This window comes from Anas acuta, chromosome 2 (assembly GCF_963932015.1).
Source record: "Anas acuta chromosome 2, bAnaAcu1.1, whole genome shotgun sequence".
NCBI classification, from domain to species: Eukaryota; Metazoa; Chordata; class Aves; order Anseriformes; family Anatidae; genus Anas; species Anas acuta.
The window spans coordinates 55,376,999-55,389,860 of NC_088980.1; the positions used below are offsets into that span (position 1 = coordinate 55,376,999).

The window sequence follows — 12,862 nt, forward strand, 5'->3', positions numbered from 1 at the left end:
CACTACTTAAAATGTATTCTAGTGTTGCAAATGCTAATTGCAAGTAACTGGCAGTACTATAATAAATACAAGCTTAATTGTGATGAGACTGCTCATAAGAAAAATGTCTATTTATAGCAGCAGCAAACCTGCTTTCGATGCTGCCATATTACATGGAAGGTCTGTCTATGGCTGTTACCTATTTGGGTGTTAGGGCTGGTGCTAACGTGCCTTGGTGCCCATGCTGCTATTGGAACATAGGCTTTTAATTCTACTTGTAAACCAGGGGTGTGCTGTGAACTTTAAGGTGGAGGGAAAGGAGTCATTCTGAGATTGGGATGCTTACTTTCACATACAGACATTCCTCTTTAGTTCAGGGTTATGGCATTGGTATATATGAAGAAGTTGATGGTTCTTCTAGATACCTTGTTAAAATTAGTTTTGTATTTGATGATAGCTTGTCTAACAGTTTCCATCTCCTGAGTAATCAAGAATGTTCTTGCAGAGTGCAGAATCGTACTAGAATTGGTCACGAGTGTTGTATTAGCCTACATCAGCCACAGCCACTGATGTCTGTCAGAGTGAGGAAGGACAGATGAGCTGTTTAGAGTTACCTACATAGCCTAGATTCATAAATAAGTATACTTATTTTAGATATTGCAATAGTGCAATAGAGGTTAAGCCTCTGTGGGCCACGACAAGCTTCTTGGCTTTTATGTGGCCAAAGAGTGGCAGGTCTGGCATGGGTGTCTTGCTAAATGTTTCTGGTTGGTAAGGATAACATTTACATATTGGTAAAACTGTGGTAGTGATACAGTGTGGCTTGACAAACACTTCTGTTGAAGGCAGGACTGGCATAAACTCCTAGCCTCTCCAATTTCAGTTCTTTGCCTCTTGTTTCTACCCCCTACCCTCGTGTTGATTCAAGTATTCCTGTGGCTGCTGAACAAACCTGCCTGTGGAACTGATTTTGTTGAAAATTTGTATTTGAAAACCTAAGTGTGTTTATTTTCTGGGCTGTTCAGCAAGATTTTTTTTTCCTGACCTAGTTTGATTAACAGAACCATAAGCACTTAGGTCTTACAATACAGAAGGCTGAGTAGAGGTGGAGATGAGGTATGTGGGGCCACTGATACAAAGGATAAATGATGTCTTTTTCTAGGTGAAACTGACAACAAATAATGTCTGAGGAAGATAGCTTAACTTGATAACATTTAATAAAAGTCCAATGCTGAAATTTAAATATTCTTAATGATAAAGATCTTCAGCATATGGAATAACATGAAGTATATTTTAAAACATAGGAATTTTTAGGTATTTCTTGGTTAAACAAATTGAATTGCACTGTAAACTTAAAATACTATGTTTCTATAATATATTACAGTAAAAAACCACTGCAGTTTATTCTCATCTATCACTGTGACAAATCTTGTAGAGTGAATGTGATGTAGTGGAATGTTACTAATAAACTATGCTAATCTTTCCAGTGTTGTATATGACCCAGAGATTTTTAGTTAGTCAATGTGGTTTGGTGTCTGAAATGCAGAAGCTGACAACAGAGAGCTGACAGCCTTGAAAGTGTTTTTCTTCCCATGGAAATGAGAACATGCTATTTTACGCAGATAAGTTTGAAAGACAACTGTTTTTTTATTTCTTTAGAAAATGCAGAAAGAGTAGCAAGCAGCTATAGATCACCTAGGCATAGATGATTTATATGTGTGCTCATAACACAGGTAAAAAAGCCATTCAGGTGCTGGGGTGTCTTTTCCCCTCACCCTATAACTTGCATAGGGAAGAAGTTAGCTCTGAAATCACAGAAGTAAATAAATTTTCTTAGTTTGCCTGAGAGAGTAATACTGTTTCTTGACCAGAGTTTTTTTCATTAATATCTACACGGTTAATAAAAGTTTGGAGTAAATGAAGGATGCAGATTACAGCAGTTAATTATAATTAAATTTGACATCACTTCTTGAAGTCTGGCAATATGTATATGTTGGTTTATTTTTAGGTGCTTGATAATTGTAATAAGAGTCTGCTGGAAACTGCTTACTCTGAAGGCCTTCAGAATAGGTTCATAAATAGTATTGGCTTGTTTTGCATTTAGACTGCATGAAGTAAAATACTAAAAATACATCTCCAAGAGTTTCTAAGCAATAAGGTTTGGTTTAGTGTAGCTGATAGCTACTTGGCTGTAGCTGAGCAATCATTTAGTAGTATTTATATATTACGTTGTTATACTACTTTGTACTGTGTAAAATCCTGTAATATGAAGATCATCTGAGTTTTTTATTAGATGGGTTTGGAAAGTTAAAAGTACTGTGAACTTACACCTTTAGGTATACACTGAATGCATTGATGCTAGTAATTTACATTTATTGTCTTCTTTTCTAGTGAAGGTGCGGTTGTGGTTTTTTGTTTGTATGTTTAGGCTTATGGAGAAGTCTTTAATCCTTTCTTCTTCCTGTTGCTAAAATTCTGCTTTTTGAGTTGAACATGAATTATCTTAAATCATGCTGTCTGAACAATTTTATTTTTTCTAATTTGAAGAAGATAGCATGGAAGGTGTGGCTTTTGTAATCGAACCCAAGTTTTGTAGATGAGTGAAGAAGCTCAATAATGACTTCAGATAGGGTTTAATATATGGTAATTTTGTCATTAATAAAACTGAATATGCATAATGTGAGGGACATGTGTGCTGTCTGGATCTGATAACAGCTTACAGGTAAAGAGCATGTCTGCTACTCCAGAGCAAACTGATGTATAAAACCAGGGCTTCTTTATAGTACAGTGGCACGTGCTATTTCTTCCCCTGTGGCCCCAGTGTTGGCCAAAGTTCCTCACAATTCCCTCCTGATTTGTAGCTGTGCGTTGTGTAGGGCTCTAGGTGGGGTCTCATAAGAGCAGAGTAGAAGGAGAGAATCACATCCCTCAACTTGTATGAATATCTTTGTGATGTAATATTGAATCTAAATTAATAAGTTTATGGCATTTGAAGTGACAGTTCTTGAAGCTAGCTGAGATGTGTGCTTTGAGCTCAATAGTGTGTCAGTCCAAGGAATGTAGTGACAGTATGTCACTGTGTTCATGTTGTCAGTGAGGTGGGAGAGGTCTGGACATAAGATGTAGTTTGCTGAGCAGGTCTGTGGAGTCCAGTAAGTTTCCCTACTTCTTGAGGTTCTGAGAAGCAAATGTGAAAGCTTTCACACTTGGCTTTAGGTGAGGTTCTAGAGGTAGTATTTCCTTCCACCCTCCCCAAACTGAATTATTTTATTCTTTCATTACTCTAGGCAACAAAAACATTATGACTTGATTGTTCATTGGTTTGCATCAAGTTGCACAGGCACTTTGTCTGTTGGGTTTTGTATTCTCTTCCCCTCACCATTGAAACTTTTGGTTAAGAGTGCTCCTAAGTGCAGTGTTGTATTGGAGTATACATACAACTGAAGCATAGGAATGACATTTTGAGCATATATGAAATTCAAAAAAAAAAAAAAAAAAGGACTTGGAAGTTGTGCTGTGCACAGTATGTTTTAATTCTTAAATATTGCCAAAAAGAATTTCTGAGTTGTCAGAAGATACACAATATTTTAAGCTGTAACAATATTATATTAATATTAAGCGCAGTTACAGAATTAATAATATTCGCTTATAAGGGCAGACTCTCTCCTCATTTATGCTCTCATGGTTTGCAATTTTAAATTTTTTTTTCCTGAAATTTGGCAGGGTAGCCAGAGGAGCTTTAATATAGTCTTTGACAGCAGTATGACTGCTTGAATAGACTGCCTAATTTAGAGAATTATCCACGTGCTTGTTTATTACTGATGAGTATTGCTAAAGCGATTGAAGAAAAAAAGGATGTTGTTTTTAAATAAGGCCATTTGTATGTTCTGTAGGCAAAACAGCAATATGAATGGATATTTTTCTGTACTTAATTGTCTCTTGTTGTGAATTGTAGATGTATTGTATACACTTTGGCTGCAGACATTTAGTAGTTGTCAGATTTAAGCTCATGCAGTTTTTTAAAACTTACTGTACAGCATATGGATCTTGTACAAAATTTCATTATGAAATGCTTAATGGAGTTTATTTAGTACAAGCATGCATGCTGTAGGACACTTGCATATTTTGTTATTTTTCATTTCCAGCTAGGCAAGCACGAATGGAAATGGAAAAGAACACCTCTGTGTCTATTTTTTTTTTCTGTATGGTTTTTCTTGGTCATTGTTTTGGTCGATTGGTATATCTCATTCCTAATACCATAGTTAAGGCTCCTCATTGGTCAAAAAGAGGCATTATTTCTGTTACTTTTCATTTGATGATGCTCTGCTTCAAATTGTGTTGGTCCTTCCATTAATATAACTAACACCCAATTCTACCCACCTGTGTACTTAATGCTATGAAATGGCTATAGCTCAGGGAATTAGTTGCGATATTATTGGTAATGGGAAAAATAGGGATGGTGTGAGATCTGCAGAGAGGAATGTAGGGACACTGCTATACGGAGTAGACAGTGTGGGGTCACTTGAGTTCTGCGGTCCTGTGTTGTGGAAAGACTGGATAGCTTCTGCTCTGTGTTGGACTCGAGGACTTTGTTTAGATGGGGCATAAGCATCTCTGTGCTTTTTGTGGTATCAGGATGATTGTCCAGTCTGGAATGAGTGAGATCTTTACCAAGCTGAAGCTAGAACTCCTTTGGTGTGTCTCACTGCATTTCTCAGTGCTCTCTCTTCTGCAGATAGGTGCAGGGAGCTCTGTCAGGGCTGTTCTCTGTAGTATGAAGCCAGGTATGATCAGGGAAGGTTGGCTCAGGTTCTGCAAGGAAGTCATTCTGTGCTTTGGGAAATGAGCTTTCTCTAGAGACAAGATAACCGCTTTAGCGTTGTGCTTTCTTTCTCTACTTTTTTTTTGAGATGAGATAATCTGCTTATAAATAATGACTGAGTTGACTGTACAGTATCTTTTAGAAAAAGTCTCTGGACTGAGATCATGAGCAATTGCACAGTTTCTGCAGGCTGTTTCATCAAAGAGGATGAACAAATGGGAAGAAGATTTTAAGCAATAGAAGTAACAGGATTCAGAAAGGAAAATTGAGAAGGACTCAATTGGAGGCTGTCTGAATCACACTCTTGCACAAAGATATTCCAGAATCATGTTTATATTTGCTAAATGCAAATTGTTTAACATTATGTTGTCTTAAGACAGCTTTAACTATTCTTAAATGGAATTTAGCTTGTGATATTGTAGGGAATATTTGGAAACTTTTTAATGAAAAGGTTTCAAAATCAGTCTTAAAAATATCCCTGGCTTTTCTGTTCTGCAACCTTAGCTGCAAATCCCATACAAAATCATTTAATGAAAATGTACAGGCTTTTTTTTTTTTCTTGTGTAGTAAAGTGTAGTTTGCAGCTTAGAGTTGCATACAAATGTGAACTGCAGAAATTGTAGGTGATTTGGAAAAGGTTTTCCTTACACACAGGTACTAGTGCAAATGAATGAAGAGTAGGTTTGAGAGAGCACCTTTACAAGTCCTGGATTTGCTCCAGAAGCCAAGTTTACATTGATGGTTCTCTGAAGTCTTTTAGTTCTCTAAATTACCTCCATCCCTGAAAGAAGGTATACAGCATCCTTCTGTAAGAATCCATCTTTGTCTGATTTTTTTTTCCTCTTCTATATATATTAGCCCAGTTTCTCAGGCTTAGCTTCTGCATAGTTTTTTTTTGTTTTGTTTTTTGGTGGACCTTCTAGCTGGTGCTAATAAAGTATCATAGATAATTCCTATAGTCCTAATATGAAGATGCACCATGGGAATTAATTAACTCTGTCCTCTGTGAAAATGCATTAATATTTCCCCCTGAGACATGGGGACAAAAGAAACAATTACTCTTACTGCGGTATATCTGTTAAAATGTAATATAATTCTACTTCAGAGATGTTCAACTGCCCAGAAACTTGCAAGCCAAGTGAACCATATTTGTAAAACTGCTGCTAAAAAAAGGAACAATAATTGAAAACAGATTTCTTTCAAAATTGATATTATACAACCCTGTATCCAAAACACTTTTTCTTAGCTGTATTTTTTGTTTAACATATACATGTGTATTCTTCCTTTCTACTCAGTGCTTTTTGTCTTACTATGGACTTGCCATTTAAAGGACATTTCTAATTTGTTTGTACATATTTGACTTAATGTATTGTGTGTATCCCACTGATCTTTGCACATTAACATTATTACTTTATCTTGAAATGTTTCTTACTGTTGTTTATATGAAGTTGTAGCATATTTCTTTATTTTCTAGGATTTTCTTTATCTGGTACCTTCAATACTAAATTCGTTGTCCATGTTGTGTCTCAGATAGCAGCTTGAAACTAGTGATAGTGTTTTTAAAATAATTTTTTTATCAGATGAATGACCTGTGTGTAGTATTTTGAAAGGAAGCATTTGTTTTGTAAAGTATGAATTATTTTTCTTCTCATTTTAGCACACCATGTAACCATGATGTTCATTACTGGGTAAATTGAATATACTTGTTTTGTTTATTAGATGGAGATATTTCTCTCTGGTTTTAGACTCCAATTTTGGGGACTTCTGAGGCAGTATTTCAGATCTGTGATAAAATAAACAGAATTCCCATCATTCTATTATTATTAACCTAATTATATATGGTTTCCATGCAGATATACTTCTGATTAGGGCTTATCTGGCAATTTAAGTTAAGTTGAGAATGCTTTTTTAAGACCTGAATCATTTATGATTTTGCAAAAATCTAAAATTGAACGGACTGTGCTGAATGGAGTATTAAAGTAAACATAAGTTGTGTTTTGTCCTGTTTTTAATGGGATGTGCTACTTTAGTGTTGTCAGCTGAGGTTTCATTTATCTTTTTAATTCCTTCATACTTGTTACATGTCTTTTGGCTGAACCCTAACTGAGACAATTTTGATATTCTATGTTACCTAAAAATTGAGATTGTCTTTCCATTATTTATCGTGTCTGATTTATTTCCAGTTAAAGGGATGTTTTTCCATATTTTTCCTTTGCTTAGTTTAGCATATAATACAATGCATTTACTTTTTTTTCCATAATGCTTTTATACCATTCTCTAATCAATATAGTGCATTTTGAATCACCGATCCTTTTCACTGTGCTCTAACATGAATGGATTGTGATTTTTCACTTTAATTATCTTTAACCTCTTTCTCCTGTAGTCACTTGTGTTGTGGTAAATGAAATACAGGTAGATTCTACCTGCTGCCTTGAGGCATGGAAACATATCAGCTGTGTTTGACTCCTTTGCTCTAGGTTGACCTCTCCCTTCTAGTTTATTGTCCTCCCCTTTGTGTAAGTCAGGTTCTCTTGCATTATGGGAAACATCATTTATGCCTTGCCTTTTTTTTCCCTCAAAGGATACTTCCTATGATTTGGGTTAGCAATTTTGCTGTTTGTTTTCAATCTCAACCTGAATATCCAGTATGTTTTCTTCCAAAATATTAATCTCTTGTGTACAAATGTGTGAAGCTCTTAGACTATTACTTTTTATTCAATGATTACATTGTAATCATTAGAAATTAATGTAAATTACGGCATAGTATTGAGAACAAACAGGATCTGCACTGATTTTTCTTTTCAAGATTATCACGAGTTCTTGTAGAACTCAAATCCACTTGGTACAAAACTGCTGAAAATTGAGCTCTACCTACAAAGATCTTTTAAGTATTTACTTGTGACTGACAGGTGTGGAGTGGTATGGTGTGGCAGAAGTGGCACTGGGCATTTGATTCAAGCCTGAAGAATGCATTTCTGTTCATCTTTACTTATATTGTACCTTGATAATAAAGGCTAGAATTGTTTCTGCTCAAATTGATTCTGCTCGTTTGAGAAAGCATTTTTCTTGGGCAACTGGACACATAAGCCTTTCAGCCTCTGATGGCTATTGTGAGCTGTTCAGTGAAATATAGGTTTTGTTACAGTGTAACTCTGGAGAGGAAGTAAGTCTTCAGTGTAGTAGTGGCTTTGTTTATGAATGCTGTCAAAAGAGTTGTCAGCATGGGTGCAGTATATGGTCCTTGATTTTGAAAAATGCTGAGCAGATTTACATGTTCCAGCAGTTTCTGTAATATAAAACACAACTTCAGTGCCAATGGTCGTGAAACATAAAAATAAAGCACTTGGTACTAGCTGGGTGATCAGTAAAAGTAGAATCTGTGTCCTGTTTGCAAACAGCTGGATAGTTCAGTTGTTCATATTGTACCTGAGAAAAGAGTGAGGTCTGTCTCAAAACTTATGTACGCCTGAATTTCTAGAACTCCTTGGCAATTGAGTGGCTAGCAAGGAAGACTGTACTTGGTACATCTGTGCACTCGAAATCTACTCTAGAAGCCTACTGCAGGGTTTACTATCTTAATGACCCTTCCTGTGAGGAGGGGAAGATTTGTCTGTCTTGAACATTGCTGCCCAGAATCTAATTTACAAGACTGCTTGTATGGATTCTAACCTATCTCTTTGCAGTGGGGAGTTTGATTTGTTCTGCTTTACTCCTTTAAATACATCGGGTACTTTTATTTATGTAGGTATTAGGAGTGCTTAAACCAAATGTGAATGGTCCCCATAATTTGTAACTTAGATTACTTTCCTTCAGTGTCTATCACTGATTCTTAATTAAAATTACTTTTTCCAGTGTCTATCACTTACATGTCTTTTGGCTGAACCCTAACTGAGATGATTTTGATATTCTGTATTACCTAAAAATTGAGATTGTCTTTCCATTATGTATCGTGTCTGATTTATTTCCAGTTAACGGTGGAAGTGGTGGTGGTGGTTGTTACTTAGACTGGGATGGTGTTTCAAGTGTACGATTGAAAGGAATTAAGTATGTTAGGTATTAAAAGAATATCTCTATCCAGCTTTTCCCATTGCTCTAACTTCCTTTGTAAGCAGAGGGGATGGGTTTGGTAGTATTAATATGTTGTCGTCTCTTGCAGCATAATCATGGGTCAAACCGGAAAAAAATCTGAGAAGGGACCAATTTGTTGGCGAAAGCGTGTGAAATCAGAATATATGAGACTGAGGCAGCTCAAGAGGTTCCGACGTGCAGATGAAGTAAAGGTATGTCATCTTTTGGTTAGATTGTTTAAAAATTGATATCAAAATCAATTTTCTTCTGAAGTATGAGTTGGATTGACTATGAAAGTTGTTGTACAGTTAACAACTGCAATAACAGTTTTATGGAATATTTTGTTAACATACTGAATCTTATCTCAACTCTGATATTGCAAGTAGGTGTGATTGATTTGTATATGATTGAATTAAGTGTGCAAAGTATCAGAAGAGACTGGAGAGCAAGTATGGCAGTTCCTTTAGCTACCTACTCTTTCTGATTCTCTTTAGAATTTAAGTCCATGTTAAACCTGTAAGGCTCTAAATGTGAGAACTTGGTTTCAGTCAAAGAAAGGGATAACAATCTATTATATATATAATATATTATATATAATATATTATTATATTTTATATATTATATTATATATATGTGTATATATATATATTATATTATATAATAGATTGTTATCCCTTTCTAATCTATTATAGATTGTTACACTTAAGCAAAACTGGGCCAGTTCAGTGTTGAGCAGCTTCTTAAATTTTTTGGTTTTAGTATATGTTATGCCTTAAGATGTTAGCAGATTAGTTCATAGTCTTTGATTTATTTGTAATGTTTACAATTGTGATTAATTTTTAGAGTATGTTTAATTCTAATCGTCAGAAGATACTGGAAAGAACTGAAATATTAAATCAAGAATGGAAACAACGTAGGATACAGCCTGTACACATCATGACTTCTGTGAGCTCATTGCGCGGGACCAGGGAGGTTGGTTAACATGTGTTGTGGTAATTCCCCTTACAAGGTTGTTAGCATGTTTTAATTTTATTACAGTAAATTTGGCTGTTCTTTTAATTTTTTTTTACCAGCTTGATATGACTTTGCAACTAAACAATTTTCTTACAAGTAAAGGAGTTATTTATCCATCAGATAACTTCCATCAGATGACTTCTGTCTGGAAATTATGAAATAGCAGGCTACTAAGCTTTGAGTGTCCCACAAGCCCAAAACTTCTGATAATACGTGGCTTGTACTTCAGCATCCTTTAATCAAATCATTTTGTCTCAGTCTCACTGATACTAGGAGTCTAATGTTGCTTCTATCAGAGTTGATCCCCTGTGGTACAAATGACTAGTTACTTTAGTTCTTACTAAGTTAAAACACATGAAAGGTGTGAACATAACTATTTGAAGAAGTCTTCTTTATACTTAGAGTTGTTCAAACACACAGGTTCTGAAAGGAGTTGATACGCCATTATGTTGCATATTCAGACTAAACACTAGATTTGTGTAAAAAGCTTCCATGATTCTGATGCTGAGTTGAACACCTAAATTGGCTGTCATGTTGGTAGCTGAAATAGTGGTTGGAGTCCACTCCAGCTTCCAACATTCACCCCAGCTTAATTTATCTTGTTTGTCGGTTGCTCTTTAGACACTTCAGACTTAACCAGTTTGAGGATGCTTCACGTGTAATTATCTGAAAACCTAACTCTTCTCATTAGACTGAGAATGAAGACATTACTGCATACAGGTTTATAAAAAGAAAAAGCAACACCTTCCTATTCAAGGAAATTTGTCAGGCTTTCCTTTTCCTAAAATTTTAGAGGGAAGCTGATTTTCTTTATATCATAGAGGTGCATTTGTGTGCCTGACTGTTTTCCTTTAAGCATGATTGAATGTGCAGCTCTCATGTACAGCTCTACACCTATTATATGGCACTGTGGGATCAGAACCTCTCCTAATAACCGAGAGGTATACATCCAGTTTTCATTTTTTTGATAGAAGATCATGTCTCACCATTCCTCTATTGCTCTTTTTTTTTTTTGTAGCTTGATTTACTATTCTTTTATTTTACTCTTTTGCCTGAATTGATTTCTTGCCTGAATTGATGGAGCACACTACTTACTGCATTCAAAACCAGTCTGCCTCCATGAATTAGAAGAACTCTACTACTTGATTTAAGATTGCTATAATTCACAGTGGGAGAAGTGAAAGAAAGTAGTATGGGAGGTGTTGAAAGATTACTTAAGTCTTTTTCTTTCTTAATATGCTAAATTTCTTCAAAGAGTTGTATAGGATAATGGCTAGAAATTAAGTTACTTGATTGAAAGGATTTGAGAAACTTGATGTTCTTGATGAAGTCTGTAGGGCATTGCTGATGATGTAGGTTTCTTCCAGTCCCTAGTGCAGTTAGCATCAACAAGAGACAATACCACATATAATATGTGGTAGCCTAATAAACATCAAGCTGAGTTCCATACCTAAATAATGGGGGAACATAATGGACTTTGTACTAAACACCTTGAGTCATTTTGACACAGTCTGAGATTTCTAGTTCCAACGGTAAAAGTAATGATTTTTGTGTTTTTCTTTAAATGAAAGATATGCTAGAAGGCTGCTAGCTAGAAAACTAAATATTAACCTGAAATGGCAATAAAGCACTATCATAGCACAGTGTCTTGAGTGTATTGATATACACAGCAGAAATCTAACTTCATTGCCTGCATATTTAAAAATAAAATAAAAAACCTGGCTTGTATCATTCTACTGGGGTACTGTCTCTGTATGCTGTTTGTTATATTACTTTGTGTATTTCTTTAGAAATGTGAAGCTCTGTTCATCTTTCCCTTCTGGAAAGGAGAAAGATCTTTTGTCTCCACTTCCTTTTTTCCTTTCAGGTACCTATGATAGCTGTTCTACGTTCCTTCCTTGTTGTACTTTACCTAGCATTGTATTTTCCTATCTGCTTTGGCTTGTAACATTTTTTAGGAGTTTTTCATACTGCTGTTCAACTACTTGAGAAGATCTCATCTGTATCTCTGTATCTGTTATCTGTTGAATTGATGCAAGAATAACCTAGAAGTTGTTTTGTATTTCTGTGGTATGTTCATTCTTCGGAGGCTGCATACACATTAGAATTTCAAAAAAAAAAAAAAAAAACAAAACAAAAACAAACAAACAAACAACAAAAAAAAACACAAAACCAACTCATTGACATGTCCAGAGTTGCACAGTAAGATGTTAATTTTCCTCTGCTCTTTGTAAACAGTGACCATAATCAAAGATTTGGCTATAGTGTAAAGATATGCAGACAGTAATGGGTAAGCAGGACAGGAGTTAACAAGGCATATATGAAGTATCAATTTCCATAAGATGTCTTGATGTCATTAAAATAAAATTTTATTTTTAACGTGTATCATACATGATTTCTGCAGTGTATTGATCTAAAGCCAAGGGAATTTTCATCTGCCTGCGATGGCTTCAGTAAATACTCTTAAGACCAGTGTAGCAGCAAAAGGTACTAAATCTATTCTGAGGTACAAAAAATGGCTTATGGCAGGCTGAATAGTCTGAATAAAATACTAAGTATCTAACACAGTCACTTTAGTATTATGTGGAGGAAAAAAAACACCTCATGTTCTATTGACAGAGGTATTAACACAAATAATTCCTGCATCTTTTTTCTTGCGAAACCTGGTTTATTATGCCATACAAATCTGAAGCATTTCTCAAAGGCAGGTCTAGCGAATTTTGACAAACACTTACCATTTTGTTCATTGTAGAGTGATTTCTGTGTTTTTTTTTCCCCCTGAAATTGCTATGTAAGTGTAATTTTAACCTTTTATTTCAGTGTTCTGTTACCAGTGACATAGATTTTCCAAAACAAGTCATCCCACTAAAGACTCTCAATGCTGTTGCTTCTGTGCCTATAATGTATTCTTGGTCACCTCTTCAACAAAATTTTATGGTAAGTTTAAAAAGGTGGTGCAAGGAGAAATGTATGGTGAAA

General features: G+C 35.3%; 1 protein-coding gene across 9 annotated transcripts in view; it reads left to right on the forward strand.

Annotated features, from left to right (window-relative positions):
• Positions 1-12,862, forward strand: part of EZH2 (enhancer of zeste 2 polycomb repressive complex 2 subunit) — a 56,713-nt gene that overhangs the window by 12,485 nt on the left and 31,366 nt on the right. For 5 of the 9 annotated variants that reach the window (XM_068674832.1, XM_068674829.1, XM_068674828.1 and 2 more), the window contains exons 2-4: positions 8,958-9,081; positions 9,713-9,841; positions 12,704-12,820. In XM_068674832.1, coding sequence (XP_068530933.1) covers positions 8,965-9,081; positions 9,713-9,841; positions 12,704-12,820 — 363 coding nt within the window. In that variant the 5' untranslated portion in view covers positions 8,958-8,964. Of the gene's footprint in view, positions 1-8,830; positions 8,855-8,957; positions 9,082-9,712; positions 9,842-9,878; positions 11,751-12,703; positions 12,821-12,862 lie in introns of those variants that run through there. The other 4 variants (XM_068674831.1, XM_068674834.1, XM_068674833.1 and 1 more) reach the window with 3 other exon arrangements.